Source organism: Bos indicus x Bos taurus, chromosome 2 (assembly GCF_003369695.1).
Source record: "Bos indicus x Bos taurus breed Angus x Brahman F1 hybrid chromosome 2, Bos_hybrid_MaternalHap_v2.0, whole genome shotgun sequence".
In the NCBI taxonomy this organism is placed as follows: domain Eukaryota; kingdom Metazoa; phylum Chordata; class Mammalia; order Artiodactyla; family Bovidae; genus Bos; species Bos indicus x Bos taurus.
Window position 1 is genome coordinate 36,331,198 of NC_040077.1, and position 20,664 is coordinate 36,351,861.

The 20,664-nt window shown below is 39.3% G+C and overlaps 1 protein-coding gene across 2 annotated transcripts in view; it reads left to right on the forward strand.

The window, feature by feature from the left end:
- Nucleotides 1-20,664, forward strand: part of LOC113903541 (CD302 antigen) — a 124,446-nt gene that overhangs the window by 12,463 nt on the left and 91,319 nt on the right. For both annotated transcript variants that reach the window (XM_027559875.1, XM_027559858.1), the window contains exons 4-12: nucleotides 1,425-1,589; nucleotides 7,086-7,196; nucleotides 8,701-8,841; nucleotides 11,243-11,437; nucleotides 12,422-12,579; nucleotides 16,682-16,792; nucleotides 17,585-17,673; nucleotides 17,822-17,991; nucleotides 20,049-20,248. In XM_027559875.1, the coding sequence (XP_027415676.1) occupies nucleotides 1,425-1,589; nucleotides 7,086-7,196; nucleotides 8,701-8,841; nucleotides 11,243-11,437; nucleotides 12,422-12,579; nucleotides 16,682-16,792; nucleotides 17,585-17,673; nucleotides 17,822-17,991; nucleotides 20,049-20,248 (1,340 nt within the window). The remainder of the gene's footprint in view (nucleotides 1-1,424; nucleotides 1,590-7,085; nucleotides 7,197-8,700; nucleotides 8,842-11,242; nucleotides 11,438-12,421; nucleotides 12,580-16,681; nucleotides 16,793-17,584; nucleotides 17,674-17,821; nucleotides 17,992-20,048; nucleotides 20,249-20,664) is intronic.

A 20,664-nucleotide genomic window follows, 5' to 3' on the forward strand; every position in this document is an offset into this window, starting at 1 on the left:
AAATCTGAGGACTGCTAAACCATAGGGATTGTATTTTACAGCAAATAATACATTACCGTCCTGCTGAAATCTTCCAGATTTACAAGTGTTTTGCCTTAGTGATAAAAAAAGAACCTTTAGGTAATGCACTTGCAAATCCACCTACTTTGTTTTTACCAAATGTCACAACCACCTCTGTTGTGGTTTAGGACATTCAGAAATGGCTGAAGAAGCAGTGTATGCCATTCAGAGAATCAACAACACCAGAGTTAGACAGCTGTACTCTGGTTATAGCTCTGCTGCTAATGTCCCTAGATCCTTGTTCCTATCTGTGAAATGAAGACATTACACAAAAGGATCTCTAAGGGCCCTTCCTGCTTAAGGGTCCATAGGTTATGAGAGACCCTTTGGAAGATCCCACGTGAAGCCAGGGATACACTTAACATAAGCTCTGTTGGTTTTTCCTTCTTGTTGGGAGCACATGGAGGCCCTGAGTATATTTTTGAACTAATTGTATCAAGACCTACATATCTGTCCTGGAAAGAGCTTGAAGGTTCTTCATCTGAAGTTATGCGTGTTCTTGAGATATTTGTTGAAGAAAAACGATGTTCACAATGTACATGTATATTTATATATACATATATAGTCTTCCCAGGTGGCGCTAGTGGTAAGGAATCTGCCTGCCAATGCAGGAGACACGGGAGACATGGATTTGATCACCGGGTTGGGACGATCCCCTGGAGGAGGAAGTGGCAACCTACTCCAGTATTCTTGCCTGGAAAATTACATGGGTAGAGGAGCCTGGTGGGCTACAGTCCATGGGGGTCACAAAGAGTCAGACATGACTGAGCACACACACACATGCACACATATGTACATACAGACATATAGTGCATATATAATGTTAGTTCTGTAAGATTAGTCATATATTACATCATCTTTTAAAATATAAGGAGAAACTAGACTGAGTTTCGCAAATAAGGTATCACTGCGCGTTAAATCTTAGGCACTTAAGCATTGTCTAAACACACACACATGCAAACACGTTCAGTGGTTTCACTGCAGAACATGGGCAAACCCCTCTTTAGTCTGATACCATCTTCAAGTGAGCCGAGGGGTTGAACACAGGTAAATACTCCTGTTCTTAGGCAGAGGGTAGGCGTGGGCTAAAATGTGACATTATAACCAATGGGGTTATATAAAAGGAGAGTAGAAGCTAGAAGCAGCATGGAAGCTTTAACTAGTCTAAGTCATTTCCTGTCCTGTGAGTTTGGTTTTTTCATCTAACCAAAGAATCAAAATATTGTCTAGTACAACAATGACAGCCTCAATCTTAGCATATCTTAAGAGTATGCAAATTGGATGGCAGTATTTGTAAGTACTCTTAGTAATAGACAACATTATGCCCTTATTTTATGATCACTGACATATCTTTTTATCAACAGAAAGTGGCTGTGAAGATAATTGGGAAAAGAACGAGGAGATTGGAAGTTGCTACCAATTTAATATTCAGGCAACTCTTTCTTGGAAGGAAGCTTACGTTTCATGTCAGAATCAAGGAGCTGACTTACTGAGCATCAACAGTGCTGCTGAGTTAACTTATCTTAAAGGTAGGTTTAAAGAGAGGGGATATATGTATACCTATGGCTGATTCATGTTGAGCTTTGACAGAAAATAACAAAATTATATAAAGCTATTATCCTTCAATAAAAAAATTAAAAAAAAGTAGGTTTAAGTTGCTTGTGGTGGAGCAAATTGCTGAGATGGTAAAGGTGCTGTCTTCTATTTTCATGTCTAGGTATGTTGCTTTCTTCTATATTTCTCTGTCTTTTCCTGGGATTTAACACCAAAGCCCCCAAGTGAAAAAATACTGAATATAATCCTATTCAGTCCATTGAAAGTGCATCTCATGATAAAGACCAAGAGAGGTAAATATTCAGAAAACAAGGTGAGGTAGCAAGATTAAACTGCTAACTGAAGCCTAAATGAAAGGATCTGAAAAAAGGTGAACATTAAACACTTTGAACATTGAACAGTAGAGAATTTGAGGAGAGTGGAGAAGATTGTTGAGTTGAAGTAGATCACCTCAGTAAAAAACTTCACATTTACATCCGTGGATTCAACCACCTGTAGATTGTATAGCTCTGTAGTATGTATTTAGTGAAAAGAGTCGGCATGTAAGTGGACCAGCATGGTTCAAACTCATGTTTTTCAGGGGGCAACTATAAATTAATCATCATTACAATGCCATAAGACAAGTATTTTTATCCCCACTTACAGATTAGGAATCATTGTTTAGAAAGAATACACCCAACATCCCAGAGCTATGAAGTATCAGAATTGGAATTTGAATTTCAACATATATATAACTCCAGAACCCTTACTTCTTTACTGTAGTACTTACTCCTCTTACATCCCTTTCTTTGTTTTCATCATTGAAAACCTACTGGACTTTTACATTCCCACCCACAATGTATGAGGCTTTCCTTTTCTCTACATCTTCTCCAACATTTTTTGTTTCTTGCCCATTTGATAACAGGCATGAGGTGATATCTCATTATAGTCTTGATTTGCACTTCCCTAATAACTAGTGATGTCAAATATCTTTAATATGTTTGTTGGCCGTCTGTCTATGTGTCTTCTTTGGAACAGTGTCAGTTCAGATCCTATGCCCATTTTTAAATTGGGTTGTTTGGTTTTTTGTTTTTGAAATGTATGAGCTCTTTGTATATTTTGAATATTAACCCCTTATAGGATAAATGATATGCAAATATCTTCTCACATTGGTAGGTTCTCTTGTTGTGTTGGTAGTTTCCTTTGCTGTGCAGAAGCCTTCTGGATTTATACAGGCGAGTTTGTTTACTTGTGCTTTCGCTTCTTTCGCCTAAGGAAATATATCCAGAAACATTCTAAGACTGATGTCAGAGAACATACTGCCTATGTTTTCTCCTAGGAGTTTTATGGTTTCAGGTCATAGATTCAGATTTTGAATCCATTCTGAGCTGATTTTTTAATACGGTACAAGACAGTGGTCTAGTTTCATTCTTTCGCACATGGTGGTGTCCAGTTTTCCCAATGCCATTTATTGAAAGGACTATCCTTTCTCCGTTGTATGTTCTTTGTTATAAATCAGTTGCCCATATATGCATGGCTATATTTCTGAGCTCTCAATTATGTTCTTTTGATCTGTGTGTCTGTTTTTCCTGCCAATACTATACTGTTTTAATTACTCTAGCTTTGTGATATAATTTGAAATCAGGGAGTGGTTACCTCCAGCTTTGTTTTTTTTCTCAGGATTGCTTTGGTTATTTGGGGTCTTTTGTTGTTCCATATGAATCTTGTTTGTATAAAATTTTGTTCTATTTCTATGAAAAACATCACGGAGAGACCTTGAGAGTGTTGTGTTGTGTGAAATTAGTCAGACATATAAAGACAAGTACTGTATGGCTTTACTCATGTGACATATTTAAATAAACAAATACATAAACAGCAAAACAAAAACATAGATAGAGAACAGAATAATGGTTATAAGATGAGAAGCAGGAAGAGAAGTGGGTGAAATGGCTAAAAGTGGAGAAGTGGCTAAAAGAAGTCAACTATATAGGAACAGATGGAAACTAAAATTTGGTGGTGAGCACGCCACCAAATATAGAAGTTGAAATATAATGTTGCACACATGAAATTTATGTTATAAACCAGTGTAACCACAAAAAAAGTCTGCTGGTCTTCTGTCATGGTTTTTGGCTTAAACTTTATTCAGATCTCTTTCTTATTCTTTTAACGCTTTCTTGTGTTATTCAGAACTTGAATAATCAGATCTCTTGAATGGAAATCTGTCAAAGAAACATAATTTTGGCTACTGTTAGGCAATGGAATTCTATTCCAGACCCCGCTGAAAACTTACAAAAAACACTATTGAAAATTAAAAGTTTCAATAAATTTGTCTCCCAGAATACTGACATTTGGAAGCTAATGGCTTCTGTGAGGGAAAAAGTTGTCAAAGTGTGACTGTCAACACCAGTCCAAACAGTCTGATGATGCATTTGAAGGAATAAATGTTGCAGGATTTCTTTATGCATCAATTTTCTTTAATAACAAGTAATAGAGGATAATGAGTTATGGATTCAGTTGTCTGCTGTCCCTGGCCACACACTCCCCACAATTTTTTGCTTATCAGTAATGTCAGATGTGCAGTCCTTTCTAATTTTCCAAGCTTCTTTTTCACTGTGAGTGCTCAATATGCCTAATTATGATTGCTGATTTCCTAAGACCTAAGAAAGCTGTACTTTGACATCTGAAACTCAGAGTAACCAAATCTGAAGCATTTCTTGAAATTTCTGTTAATATTGTTTCCCTTCCCTGAAAACTAGCAGGTGTAAACAGTGGACTGGGAATAGTGAGGCCCACAAAAGGGCTTCCCAGGTGGTGCCAGTGGTAAAGAACCTGCCTGCCAATGCACGAGACACAAGAGATGTGGGTTTCATCCCTGGATTGGGAAGCTCCCCTGGAGAAGGGAATGGCAACCTGCTCCAGTATTCTTGCCTGGAAAATTCCATGGACAGAGGAGCCTGGCAGGCTATGGTCCATGGGGTCGCAGAGTCAGACACGACTGAGCGACTGAACACACAACACACACACAAAAGTGAGTCAGAAATTTGTGATCAAAGTGCTTGGTCTAGTCGGGGAAATAAGAGTTGTACAGACACAAACATAGTGGGGAATGTTATTCCCAAATGATCTCTGGGTTTGGTAGCTAGTGGTTGGATGGGACTAGGGAATTTGCTGACAGAAATAAAGTAGGATCGTCCCTCTTGAAGATAAATCCCACACAGTCTAAAAGAGCATTCTTTCTTCTCTGTGCCTGCCCTGCACCTAATTAGTTTATTTTGATTTTGTTTTACTAATAAAAGGGGCCTACCAGTGGGGGATTCGGTTTGCTCATATTCACTAGATTTTGTTTGGGAGTCGAATGTCCTGTGGCTCTGTCCTTCTCAGGGACCTCTAATCATAGATTGATCCCAGAGCTACAAAGGAGGACCTACAATCCCCAGAGCAGGAACAGCACATTTCTATTCTTCTCAATTTGTCTCTTCCCTGAGAGACTGCTCACTTTGACCTCCCTTGATAGTTGGCCCAAGGCTAGGACAGTCTAGGTCAGGGCCCCTGCTGGCTGTGGCCTTTCTGATGTTCCTCTCAGATCCATGACCATTATCAGGCCCTACAGTTTCTCACTGTGGGGAGAGGAATAGAAATATAGAGTCACGTCTGAAAAGGGGTATTGGGGATGGTCAAGAATATCTAGTTCAGTGGACTTGCCCATTGATTAGACATAGGGACTTAAGCTAGCAATCATCTTTTTGTTGATGGCAAAGACAGGCAGAGACAGAGTCTCAAATTAGTCCACACCCGCTTCCCTGGTGGCTCAGACAGTAAAGAGTCTGCCTGCAGTGTGGGAGACCTGAGTTCAATCCCTGGGCCAGGAAGATCCCCTGGAGAAGGACATGGCAACCCACTCCAGTATTCTTGGCTGGAAAATCCCATGGATGGAGAATCCTGACAGCCTACAGTCCATGGGGTCACAAAGAGTCAGACGTGACTGAGTGACTTCACTTTCTTTTCTTTTCTTTCTACCAAACATTCCTCCAAATGTATCATAGCATTCCTTGCTTGGACTAGATGAAGGAAAAAAGTCCAGCTCCAAATTGTCCAGACCATGTAAGAAATCCCAGACCAGGGAAGAAATCCCTACCCTTTGCATTTGCCCAACCAGAGCCTTTCAAATTTATCACATCCACAGAAAGACACACACAAACTTTTGAGCACTGGTGTTATCAGCATAGTCACAATTTTAAAATCTTATGATTCTAGTGAGGAATAAGGCATGAGTCATCATCAATACAGATCACAAATAGAACATGGTGATGAAGTAAACAGGAGCCTGACACCTTCCAAACACCATTTTGTTCCATTGTAAATGTTTACTTTTTGTGTGCAGGTGAACAATAGGATTATTCAAAGGAAGCAGTACGGTTATTCAGAATTCCTGCTGGGGGATATCTGAAAAGGTTTCATGGAAAAGAGGACATTGAACTTGGGATAGATGGGAAGGGTTGGTCCCCTATATAGTATCCCTGGTTAGAAATGAATGAATGAAAGGAATTCTGAATGTCAGGTATGGTTAAATCTGGAGTACCATATATATGTTATAATTTCCAGGACTGCTTTAGGAATGCTGGAAAATCAATCCCATTTACTAACAAAGAAAGATGTACATTAGATTAATTCCTCAAGGTCTTGCTATACCAGTGCTGACAGCCCTTGTTTATGCTAACAAGGTGAAAAAAAAGGAAAAATCCAGAGTTCCCTTCAGCATTCTCTTCAAGCCATCTACTCAAACATCCACCTCTCCTTCCTTAGTAGAAAGAGTATCCTTATCTCTCTCCTTGAGAAAAGTGAGGTCAACCCTTAGTTTCTCACTATCACACTTACTATTTTTTATCTATCAATGCTGTTATTTCTCCATCTGGTTCAATGTTAACTACTTCCTCCAAGCTGTTTGTAATCTCATCAACTGTTTATTCTCTTATATTTTTATCAAAACTCTATGGACTCTTCCCAAATAGGCTCTAAACCTGTTTAAACATCTACCATTAAATTTTTTCCCCTGGATCCTGAACTTCTGTAGAACATCCCTGCTTCTATCTTTCACAGTGAAGCTCCTGGAAAGCATAGTGTATCCTTATATTTCACTCTTAACCTCATATTTATTTCTCACTGGAGTGATAATTGGTCCTCTGTTCCTACCATCTTCTTCCCAGAATCTTCATTCTGTTTTTTTTCAATACACATGGACCCATACAACCATGGAAGAACTGAACAAGCTAATGGAGAAGCTGAATTGGATTAACTTAGCAGCCTTTGGGTTTCTCAATAGACAGAAGTTTTGTTGCCTGTCAGCATCACCTGCCTTTGTTGGATACAGTCCCCTACAGGGTTCCTGCCTTATAATCAAGACCTGCAGATGTTTTGCTAGTAGTATAAACTTAAGTCTGGATTATTAATAACACATAATTTTATCACTTTTTAAACCTGTGTAATTCTTACAGGAAAAGAAGGCATTGCGAGAATTTTCTGGATTGGTCTAAATCAGCTGTACTCTGCTAGAGGCTGGGAATGGTCAGACCACAGGCCGTTAAACTTTCTCAACTGGGACCCAGGTAACTGCCTGCTCTTCCATTTACAAAGCATAAACTTCAAAAAAAAAACAACAACAACAACAACAACCTTCCCACTCCCTGGGAGCTTATACAAATTTCAGACTCTCAGAAGAATTTTTTTTTTCCTTGAACCCTTCTTTATTGTGATTCCATTATAGCCAAGTTGACCCCCACCATGGGCAACTGAGCATTTGTCCCTAATCTTTAGAGTGACCCTGCATTTTTAGGTAGGAGCAGAAAGAGCCCCACTCCACAGCCCAGGAACCTTTCTGTGTCCCTGAGAGGACTTGACATGTCCATGACTGACCCATATTGCATTTCATCTGCAGCTTAACTCTAATATGGCAATAATTCAGTTCAGTTGCTTAGTTGTGTCTGACTCTTATAAACCCCATGGACTGCAGCACACCAGGCTTCCCTGTCCATCACCTACTCCTGGAGCATGCTCAAACTCATGTCCATTGAGTTGGTGATGCCATCCAGTGGAAATAATTCCTCATTCTCAAAGTCCTGAAGTCTTCCACTGCAGCACCCAAGTACTGACAACATAATGGTTATATTTTCATATACAAATAAATATCCTTAAGAAAATTTTATAGTGAATAAAACAAAACCCTAGTTAGTCAAAAGGTTTTCACCCTCCCCAAAAAAGGTTTGCTGCTAAGTCACTTCAATCGTGTCCGACTCTGTGCGACCCCATAGACAGCCCACCAGGCTCCATCCCTGGGATTCTCCAGGCAAGAACACTGGAGTGGGTTGCCATTTCCTTCTCCAATGCATGAAAGTGAAAAGTGAAAGTGAAGTCGCTCAGTTGTGCCCGACTCTCAGCGACCCCATGGACTGCAGCCTACCAGGCTCCTCTATCCATGGGATTTTCCAGGCAAGACTACTGGAGTGGGGTGCCATTGCCTTCTCCAAAAAAGGTTTAGATATCTTTTTTAAAAAATAAAATCATAGGCTTCTGATAAAATGTAGAATGTAAAAGTTAACACTAACTTCACTACCAAAGTATTCTACATACATATAATAAAAATGAGATAAGTGCAATAAAATACCAATTCATTGGCATCAGTTAATAGAATTTTCTTAGTAAATAAATTCTCTATTATCTCAGTAAGTAGAATCTTTAAAGATAATTTAATCTTAAAGCCTTGAAGGCATAGCAGAATCATAAATTAGCATTTTATTGGGTAGGGTAGCAAATTAAGAATTACTGACCACAGGATATGACAGGCAGATTGGTTAGGGGCAGAGGTTTGGTTTTTGGTTTTGTTTTTTAAATTAGCTACAACATATCAGAGTATTTCTACTCCTGTGTCCTATATTTAAGAAGACATAGTTAAACATGTGATTGTCTATTGCAGCTTATACATCTCAATGTAGTTAAAAGTTTTAACTATTTCATGAGTTCCAATAAATAAAGTTAAGAATACAAATTATTTTTTCTAACCACTACCCTTGCCCTAACCTTCTTCTTTTAACTCTGAAAATCTTGCCATTTCAGATGTGCTGATGACACCTATCATTGGCAGATCTAGCTGTGCAAGAATGGATGCCGATTCGGGTCTGTGGCAGAGTTTTTCCTGCGAGGCTCAACTGCCCTATGTCTGTGAGAAACTGTTAAATAGCACAGTGGAGTTGACAGGTACCTTTCTCACTTCCTCCAACAAAGGTCTCAAAATTGGTTTTGTGAAATCAAGCAAATCCATTTCAGATACCTGTTTCCCCCTTTCCTTCACCTGATACTGCCAATGCAGGAAGGTATTTGATATTGACCCTGTGGTTAGATATTATAAACTATACATGAATAAAGCTTTATCTTGCTATATGCTCATAAGAAGGCAGAGATATTCTAGATAGGAAATATAGTTTTCTTCACAGGTGGCTATTCTTTCTCTGGAGCAGTGGTTCCCCAGACCAAGAGCATCAGCTTCACCTGTACCTGTTAGAAATGCAGATTCTTAGGACGTACCCATATTTACTAAATGAGATACTCTGAGGATGGGGATCCCCAACCTGTGCTTCCAGGGCCTTCCCTGGTGGTCAGGTGATTAAGAATCTGCTTCCCAATGCAGGAGACACAGTTTTGATCCCTGGTTGGGGAACTGAGATCACACATGCCATGGAGTAGCTAAGCCCACACATAACTAGAGAGTCTGTGCACTCCAACAAAAGATCCTGCATTACCCAAGGAAGATCCCACGTGCTGCAACTAAGACCTGCCATAGCCAAATACATAAATAAATTTTTTTTTTAAGACTCTGGATTTAAAAAAAAAACAAAAGTTGCTTTGAGAAAAGAAAAAAAGCCTTCCAGGTGATTCTGATACACTCTTAAGTTTGAGAGCCACACTCTAAGGAGAGGTCTTATATATGACCTGCCTCTATGGGGAGTGAAAAATGATGGACATAGGAATTGCCCTACAATGCCCACCCACCTCTCTGCTTTACCAGGCTGATTCTGACAAATGAGGTAGAAAGGAGAGGTGTAGACGGACAAAATATGTGTGCAGAGGTGTTTTTTCCCAGGGAGTTTGGGAGTAAGAGAGACACAGGACAGCTGAAACTTCCAAAGTCCAGAAAAGTTTGAGAAGTGTTCAAAAGAATGGAGGAGAGAAATATCCTTATTGTCTTGCTTGGGGCCCACCATATACCCGGTATTTGATTAAATCCTCTTTGAGTACTTAAAACTGGGAGAAGAGGTTTTAAATTGTCTTGTGCTTTAAAGAATGTTGAGGGAAGAGAATAAAGCATAAAATTTCCTATCATCCAAATAGGAGCATAAAGCTGTTCTTTTAAGATTAAAAAATAATAGGGGAAAATGAACAGTCATCTTCCAAGTTTATTCAAACCAATTTTAGTCCATACAACAAAAGGCATAGCAGAAAGGACAGCACCAATGAAAATAAACCAGGGTGACTTATATAGATCAAATAAATATCCTTTAGTAGCAATTATTAAGTAAATCACGATGTTTCCACATGATTGAACAAATGCATTTATTAACATAACTGTGCCAGCAGGAAAATACAAAGAACAGAACAAAATCATATGTTTACTTATCATTGTAATCTTGTAAAAATATGTATTCATAGAGACAAAGACTATAATATGAAAACAATTATTTTAAGTTCAATTGTGAGTGTTTTTCCCTCTGTTCCTTTATTATAATTGTAAAATATAATAATAAGTGCTATTTCAGAATCTTAAAGTTAATTGAGTTATTTTACAAGTGTGAGAAGGTGAACCTGGTTTTATCCTTTAGTAAAAAACACACTGTCCACATTTTGAAGATGTGTTTTCTTATAACATTCCAAATGGTCCAAATCCATGAAGCCTGAATAGCTGAACTACTTTCTAGTTTTGTTAAGAGGGGTAGACGTATTCTTTATGGTTTATACCCCACTCTTTTTCTCTAATGTTTTTGACCATCACTTGGCTAAATTTTATTATAGTCAAAACAAAGAATCCCTCATTCCATGAGGCCTGTAGGACTAGTAGAGGGCAGGAAAGAAGAGGTCCAGAGATGCTCTTTGCTCTTTCCCTTCATGATGCCATTTCGTGGATGTGAAGTGAATAAATGTCTTATTATGTTCCTTAAATCTCTGCTTGTTTGTTCAGCCATGAGCATGAATGTACATTCCCTTGCTAAGCTGACCATACCTGAAAAGGAAGCTTAACGTTATAATCTCTCAAAGGCAGAGACTGGAGGGGAGCATCACAAATCCCATACCCAGGAAGAGATTTGTCAATTACTGACTTACCCCACACTTTTCTTCTGTCTACTAGGACTCAGGGAAATCCCTCTATAAATAGTCTATAGCCAGCCATATAGCAAATTTGTATCACTCTAAAGTCACATTATTGTCTGAATCCCTGCAGTCACTCTTATGATGCTGTGCACTGCATAAATTCATGTCACTGTACCATCTAAAATCCCGTTCTTCAGTTTTCCAGAAGCCTTATGATTCAGGAAAGAATTTGCAATGTTATTGATTCAAAATAGCTGTATCTTTACTGGAATATAAATAGCTTCTTTTCCTCCAGATATGTGGACATACTCAGATACCCACTGTGATGCTGCAGACTGGGTGCCAAATGATGGCTTTTGCTATCTGCTGGTCAATGAAAGTGATTCCTGGGATAAGGCGCATACGACATGCCAAACCTTCAGCAGTGACCTCATCAGCATTCATTCTCTAGCAGATGTGGAGGTAGTTGTCACAAAACTTCATAATGGGGGTAAGTTTTTAAGATATCCTCTTAAAAAGAGGTTTAAAACATTTTAAAGTATCCCTGTTTTCAGACTCTGTTTTCAGAATGAAAACCTTACAGTTTGATCCAATTTTGATCAGTATTATCCAATAGAATTTTCTGCCATGATGGAACTGGCAGAAAATCCGTGCTGTCATTCAGTAACCACCAACCACTTGTGGCTTTTGAACCCTAGAAATGTAGCCAGAGTGACGGGAGAATTGAATTTTTGCTTTCATTTTAATTGATTTACGATTTTAAATAGTTGCATGTAGCAAGCAGCTACCAACCTGATGGTACAACCACTGACTGAATAATTTCCCTCGTCTCATAAGCTAAATGCTATTTAAATTCCTCCCGACACTTAAGTGATGATTACCTCACTTTTATAATTATTTGGAAGCTAAAAAATGAACAAAACACCAGAGAGCCAGTATTAAGGTCTGCTCCTACGATTCACCCACAGTAATAGCACAACTGAGAGACTTCACTTTGACTTTTCACTTTCAGATACCTATATTCTGTGCCAGCGTGGTGCCAGTTGTTTGACCTGGCAAAGCAGTACAGTCATTCAGTGATGAACAATATTCTTATTCTAACTGAAATATCTATGACTGTTAGTAGAATTTCATTATTTCTCATAAAGCAAGGTTTATCTAATTCTATGTATTCATAGAGACAAAGACTATAATATGAAAACAATTATTTTAAGTTCAACCTACAGATCGTAGTACAGCTAGCTGTTCCGCCTGTGTACCCTGCCTGCATAAGTGACCTGAAAAGCCCTCTTCATCAGGCCAGCCTAACATATCAACATTGTTACAAGCTAATTACGAATATCACTTTCCTGAATTTAAAGAAAAAGAAATACCATCAAGACTGCTAATACCCCTTATCAAAATGTAAAAATCAGCAGTAGTTTCCATGTGGAAGTATGTGACTGAGTAACCAAACAAAACATTTTTCTTTTAGATGCTGAAGGGGAAATGTGGACAGGCCTGAGGAATATAAACACACCAGCCCTATTTCAGTGGTCAGATGGTACTGAAGTTACTCTAACTTACTGGGATGAGAATGAGCCACGTGTTCCCTATAATGAGACTCCCAACTGCGTTTCCTATTCAGGAAAGGTAGGAAACCTCCTTGGATTTATTTATATCCTTACTGTTATACCTGATAATCTTATAATCAGGTGACTTTCATTGGAATATTTGTATTTAAACTAGGAAAGAAAATAAAAGGTAATCGAACTGTAGATTATCTTTCTAGTAACTGCTGAGAAAAGGTAAATAAAGCAATTACTAAAGAAGCAATCCAATTCCTGTCTGAGAGTATCTGCCCTGGTGTGAAAGAGATGAAGAGAATCTCTTTTGGAGCTGAGATTCTTGCGCCAAATGGTTTCTGAGAAGCTGCTTTCTCTCAGTAATATTTAGCAGGTAGCCACAATCTAACCAAATACCGTTGTCTCATGTCCAGGTCAAGTGTTATGGAAAATTCTGAAAGAGATGGGGATACCAGACCACTTGACCTGCCTCTTGAGAAACCTATATGCAGGTCAGGAAGCAACAGTTAGAACTGGACATGGAACAACAGACTGGTTCCAAATAGGAAAAGGAGTACGTCAGGGCTGTATATTGTCACCCTGCTTATTTAACTTCTATGCAGAGTGCATCATGAGAAACGCTGGGCCGGAAGAAGTACAGGCTGGAATCAAGATTGCCGGGAGAAATATCAATAACCTCAGATATGCAGATGACACCACCCTTATGGCAGAGAGTGAAGAGGAACTAAAAAGCCTCTTGATGAAAGTGAAAGAGGAGAGTGAAAAAGTTGGCTGAAAGCTCAACATTCAGAAAACGAAGATCATGGCATGCGGTCCCATCACTTCATGGGAAATAGATGGGGAAACAGTGGAAACAGTGTCAGACTTTATTTTTGGGGGGCTCCAAAATCACTGCAGATGGTGATTGCAGCCATGAAATTAAAAGACACTTACTCCTTGGAAGAAAAGTTATGACCAACCTAGATAGCATATTCAAGAGCAGAGACATTACTTTGCCAACAAAGGTCTGTCTAGTCAAGGCTATGGTTTTTCCAGTGGTCATGTATGGATGTGAGAGCTGGACTGTGAAGAAAGCTGAGCGCTGAAAATTGATGCTTTTGAACTGTGGTGTTGGAGAAGACTCTTTAGAGTCTCTTGGACTGCAAGGAGATCCAACCAGTCCATCCTAAAGGAGATCAGTCCTGGGTGTTCACTGGAAGGACTGATGCTAAAGCTGAAACTCCAGTACTTTGGCCACCTCATGCGAAGAGTTGACTCATTGGAAAAGACTCTGATTCTGGGAAGGATTGAGGGCAGGAGGAGAAGGGAACAACAGAGGATGAGATGGCTGGATGGCATCACCAACTCGATGGACATGAGTTTGGGTGAACTCCGGGAGTTGGTGATGGACAGGGAGGCCTGGCTTGCTGCAGTTCATGGGGTTGCAAAGAGTCGGACATGACTGAGAGACTGAACTGAGAAGTGAAAAAATGATTTTATTAAAAATTAGGCCCAATAAACATCTTACTCCTATAGAGTTCATGAATGTTTATTGAGCATGTTTCAGTTAAGAGTCCAGGATAAGCAATCTTTTTTTTAATTTATTTTAATTAGGGGCTAATTACTTTACAATATTGTGGTGGTTTTTGCCATACATTCACATGAATCAGCCGTCTGTGTACATGTGTTCCCCATCCTGACCCTCCCTCCCCCATCCCTCCCCATCCCATACCTCAGGGTCATCCCAGTGTACCAGCCCTGAACACCCTGTCTCATGTACAGGATAAGCAATCTTGAGCCAAAGGGACACAGGTGTCTCTATATTTTTGTTTTTAGCACTTTCCTGTGAACTGCTGTTTAGGAGGCTGATTGTATCACCCAAATTTCTAGAGAAACAAGTGAAAGCAATAAATTCTAGGGCTGTTTAGAAGTGTTTCACTGGAAGAGATGATTTTCAGTTCAGTTCAGTTGTTCAGTTGTGTCTGACTCTTTGCGACCACATGGACTGCAGCATGCCAGGCTTCCCTGTCCATCACCAACTCCCGGAGCCTACTCAAACTCATGTCCATTGCATCGGTGATGCCATCCAACTGTCTCATCCTCTGTCATCCCCTTCTACTCCCGCCTTCAATCTTTCCCAGCATGAGGGTCTTTTCCAATGAGTCGGTTCTTCGCATCAGGTGTCCAAAGTATTGGAGTTTCAGCTTCTGCATCAGTCCTTCCAATGAACATTCAGGACTGATTTCCTTTAGGATGGACTGGTTGGATTTCCTTTAGGATGGACTGGTTGGATCACCTTGCAGTCCAAGGGACTCTCAAGAGTCTTCTCCAACACCACATTTCAAAAGCATCAATTCTTTGGCAATCAGCTTTCTTTATAGTCCAACTCTCACATCCATACATGACTACTGGAAAAACCATAGCTTTGACTAGATGGACCTTTGTTGGCAAAGTAAGTCTCTGCCTTTTAAAATGCTGTCTAGGTTGTTCATAGTTTTTCTTCCAAGGAGCAAGCATCTTTTAATTTCATGGCTGCAGTCACCATCTGCAGCAATTTTGGAGCCCCCCAAAATAAAGTTTCTCACTATTTCCATTGTTTCCCCATCTATTTGCCATGAAGTGATGGGACCAGATACCATAATCTTAGTTTTCTGAATGTTGAGTGTTAAGCCAACTTTTTCATTCTCCTTTTTCACTTTCATCAAGAGATTTTATTTCTTCTTTGCTTTCTGCCATAAAGGTGGTGTCATATGGGTATCTGAGGTTATTGATATGTCTCCTGGCAATCTTGATTCCAGCTTGTGCTTCATCCAGCCCATCATTTCGCATGATGTACTCTGCATATAAGTTAAATAAGCAGCGTGACAGTATACAGCCTTGACGTACTCCTTTCCCGATTTGGAACCAGTCTGTTGTTCCATGTCCAGTTCTAACTGTTGCTTCCTGACCTGCATACAGATTTCTCAGAAGACAGATCAGGTGCTCTGGTATTCCCATCTCTTGAAGAATTTTCCACAGTTTGTTATGATCCACCCAGTCAAAGGCTTTGGTGTAGTCAATAAAGCAAAAGTAGATGTTTTTCTGGAATTCTCTTGCTTTTTTGATGATCCAGTGGATGTTGGCAATTTGATCTCTGGTCCCTCTGCCTTTTCTAAATCCAGCTTGAACATCTGGAAGTTCACAGTTCATGTACTATTGACGCCTGGCTTGGAGAATTTTGAGCATTACTTTACTAGCATGTGAGATGAGTGCAACTGTGCATTAGGTTGAGTATTCTTTGGCATTGCCTTTCTTTGGGATTGGAATGAAAACTGACCTTTTCCAGTCCTGTGGCCACTGCTGAGTTTTCCAGATTTGCTGGCATACTGAGTGTAACACTTCCACAGCATCATCTTAAAAGATGTTTTTAGAAAGGTATAAAGCTGAATTTAGAAGGGTGTCACATTTAAAAGGATACACAGAATATCTTTAAAAGAATATGAAAGGTTGAAATGAGGTCCCACAAGCCACAGTGAACTGATGGCTTACCTAGATGGCTTCCAGTGTTCAAAACTGACCCTTATCACAACTGACTTTCTAAAATTTCATTCAAAGAAAGCATAGTGACTCAAGCCAAATAAATGTTAAGTAACGTATTTGAAAGAGAGAACTTTGACATCTGGACTGAAGTGGAGTTGGAAGGAAATTTTGATTCTACAATTCTTAGAGAGCAGTTATTCTGATCACTGTCTTCTTACACGTGAAGAGACTGAGACGGGGAGGTTAAGTGACCTGCCCAAAGGTATTAATCTGCGGACAAACTTTGGCTGTGTCCTATGGAAGGAGATTAGAACGCTGGCAAGTCTTTTTGGGCTGGGTTTTTCTCTCTTCAACTTCTGTATGGGTGTCCTTTAATAGTTTTTATTGTTACGCTTATAAGAAAATGAACTGCATCCCCATGGTGACCTTGAGGTGATGCAGAAGTAACAGGCTTCCAGTCTTGTTAGGTAGCATTTTCTAGGAGTATGGTCTCAGGTTTAATCGCTCAGTTATATTCCTTCTCTCTGCCTCCCTTTCCTCCTTTCCCTCCTCCCCCTCATCCTCCCTGAGAGTTGTAAGAAGAAATTATCTTGATTTAAAATAAGTCCAATTCTAAATATATGGAAAATAATTTCTCTCGTGAAAGAAATGATTTTCTGTTTTTTTAAAAGCTCGGTCAGTGGAAGGTCCAGTCATGTGAAGAGAAACTTAAATATGTGTGTAAGAAAAAGGGAGAAAAATTGAATGACACAAGATCTGATAAAATATGTCCTCCAGAAGAGGTATGTAAAATGCCTGTGTAAATTTTTCTAAGCAATATTACACCTTTTTGGTTAGAGATGGTAACTGAATTTAAACAGTTTAAACTTGGAAAACAGAAGAGATTACTAGCTTCTGTTCATTTACATTAGACCAAGCCAGAAGGCAGTGAATCACAGTATATCAGCATTCCTACAGAAGAGAAAAAAAGAGTTATAGGAAAAAGAATTACCTATTCATGAATTTCTATAAGAATATATGTGATTACTCTTCTCAATGCTGATTTTTTTTTACTTCTACTCATATTATTCTTGTTCAAAAATAATTGAGCTAACAACTGTTATACTCTTAAAATGAACGAGGCATTGTGCTGTGCTAAGTCGCTTCAGTTGTGTTCGACTCTTTACGACCTCATGGACTGTAGCCCACCAGGCTTATCTGTCCATAGGATTCTCTAGGCAAGAATCTGGAGTGGGTTGCCATGCCTTCCACCAGGGGATCTTCCCAACCCAGGGATCGAACCCACATCTCTTATGTCTCTGGAATTGGCAGGCAGGTTTTTTACCACTAGCACCACCTGGGAAGCCCGAGAAAGACATTGAGGGTAAAGAAAATTAAGACATACCTTCTGTCTGACACGGGATCACAAGCTTATGGAGGTTATCCATGAAATTATATCCCACCCTCATCATGTGTATGAATTCCCTGGCTGTGTCCTTAATTTCCATTAGTTGTAAGATGTTAACCTGTGTAGCAGAACCTTGCTTGTCACCAATTCCTGAAGACAGTGTGATGATATTTTTCCTCTGATTTAGGGCTGGAAGAGACATGGAGAGACCTGTTACAAGATTTACAAGGATGAGGTCCCCTTTGGGACCAACTGCAATCTGACTATAACTAGCAGGTGTGACCATCAGTAAACACGTACTAGTGAACTTTTAACTCTGGGCTCCTTTGCCAAATAATCTTCCTTAAAAACAAAGTTCATCTTCAATTTATATAGTAATTCTGTCGTTGTAAAAACACCTACTGATCTGACTTTCATTTTATAGATTTGAGCAAGAATACCTAAATGATATGATTAAAAAGCATACCATGTCTCCAGAAAAATACTTCTGGACTGGCCTGAGAGATACAGATGCAAATGGAGAGTATAGCTGGGCAAGTGTTGGTGGAGTAAAGCGGGCTGTAACCTTTTCCAATTGGAATTTTTTTGAGCCAGGTAGGTGCCTTAGCCTTTAAAGCAGTAGAATACAGTGATGTGAGAGACAGCTTTCCTCCCAGATTTATTCTTCACTTACCTTTGAAATGTGAAGGAGATGATGGCCATCTGGACTAGTCTTTCTATAGAACTGTAAATAGAAGCAGTGACCATGCCTCCCCTGTGAAATCCTCAGGGATTACCCAGTAAACGCTGGAAAATTTGGTTCTCAGAAACCACCATCTAATGGCACAGAACTAGAACTGTCGGTGTGAGTTTAACGTCTTTTCCATATAACTCTCAAACAAACCTGAAAGTCTCATCATGAGCACTTTACATTTTCACCTCTCTGCTTCTTAACTTCTTTCTCCAAAGTTGAATTGTGTTTCTTTTTTTCTCAAGGGGTGATAATTAAGGAGGCCATGAATTATTTATTCTGAAAGTTAGTTTATCCTTCTTTAGCCTACAGAATTGACCAGAATGAGCCATAGAATCAGGACATTTGAGCCTCAGAATTCCCTTTGGATTTTATTTTATTTTATTTTTTTAGAATTGAGGAAGCAGAGGCTTAGAAAGGTGATTTACTTGTCAAAGGTGACCTGATTATTGAACTAATAAAATCCTGATCTGATTTCTAAACCAATGCTTTTTAAAGGATTTTGACTTTGTTTGAGAGAACAGTTATGAAGCATTTGACTTTTCTTCCTTTGAATTATTTATATTTTCTTATGTTTTGTACAGTGAATCGTGAAGGCCATTTTTATAACATAAAACTTGGAGCATGTGAATGTATAGTTAAACACAATATTTGAGATAGAGAACGCCCACAAAATTTGTAATACGTGATCATGAATATAAATATGAGTGGTATTGATAATATCAAAGTCATCTTTTTACTTGTGGAACATGGAGGATACAAGTGCTGATCCTGGTTAAATTTTATCTTAAATTAGAATGTTCTAATATACAAAACACATGGTTTCTTTTATTGACACTGTTATATTTCAGAGTCAATGTCAAATTCTTCCTGGATAAGCCTCAGTGGTTGAAAGGGTGTTCAGGAAGTAAGCTATAATGGCTATTCTCTCAGTCTGTAGCCAGAAAGACTGTCTTTAAGTTCTCTTTATCTTTTCACTCTCAGATTCAGCCAGTTTGGTCTGTACTGGGTAAGCCATGACAGAGGGTAGACTAGGGGAAGATAGCACACCCACCCAGGTGTGTTGTTTTTCCCAGTTTTTTCCAGTTCCTTGCTTCTCTTGCTGTCCCTGTGTTGCGAGACATGAGACTGAGTGGCTTCTCTGTGTGATGGGATGGAAGTCATCCTCATTACTTTGCAATGTGTGCTCTTCTTGTCCTTTGCCTATATTAAGCAGTGTGATGTCATGGGAAAGGGGGCATGGTATTTTGTTAGCAAATTTGGGTTCCAGTTCTGACTTCACCACTTACTAACTATGATTGTGGGCAAGTCACTCATTTTTCATCTGGAGATGGATCTGACAATACAGACTATCTTTTGATGTTGTAGTGAGTAAATACAGTTCTGGCTGACATAAATAGTAAACAAATGAGTGTTACCACACACCTCCTTTTACCTTTATTGAACCAGCTCTTCCTTTGGATTTGAATCTGGGAGTGTTTTGTTTTGAGGGTTACTTAGTTTCTCAAAAACTGTTGCAAGTTGTTAGGCGAATACAAACAATTTAGATTATACAGAGCATCGTGGTGGTGTAGGGTTCAGCTCTACACATACACTGCCTGGATTTCAGTTCCTGGTCAACCATTTACTCACATGTGACCTTGGACACATCACTAATCCTCACGGTACCTCAGTCTGACAATAGAATCCTCTCTATGTGAGGATCAATTCATTTAATCCTCTTAGAATAGTACCCGGCAAGTACAAGCATGTCTTTGTATTACTGTCGTCATTATTATTGTGAAAGTACATTTATTTCCTCCATTTTCTTTCCTATTCTCGTCTGCCATCTTGAATCAAATGAGGAGTGTAGGCACTAGAAAGTATTTGTACTTAAATGTTCAAATGTAACTTTCAGTTAAACTTTTCCATTCAACCCCAGCTTCTCCAGGAGGATGTGTGGTTATGGCTACTGGAAAGTCTCTTGGAAAGTGGGAGGTAAAAGACTGCAGAAGTTTCAGGGCACTTTCAATTTGCAAGAAAATGAGTCAACGCTCTGAGCCCGAAAAAGCAGCCCCCAAGCCTGAAGACCCCTGTCCTGAAGGCTGGCACAGTTCCCCCTCAGGTCTTTCTTGTTATAAGGTAAGGTAATATTCTCATTCAATCCCTCAGTGAAGTCATCTCTCTCCTATCCTAGTCCATGTCCTTGCACAAACTCTGCTTCTCCGCAGACACATACATCACCTGCCAAAGTCCTTGTCAGAGTATCAGTAAACCTCTGTGTCAGAAAACCCATTTCCGTGTACACTCATATACTACCCAAAGGAGCAGGGCCAGAGTCAAAATGGTTCTTTCCTAGGGTTCTTTTGTTTTGGAAAGTTGGATAAGCTACATGCCATGGTGATACTTTGCTTATGATTCTCTTATCCCTCTAATTATTGTTGTCAAGTTCTGTCAGTTCTTACAAGTCAAAGAATTTGTTTTAGAATTCGTATCAGCCAACTGTTCCCACAAAGAAATGATTTCATAATTTCATACTATCTCAAAATTCAGTGGCT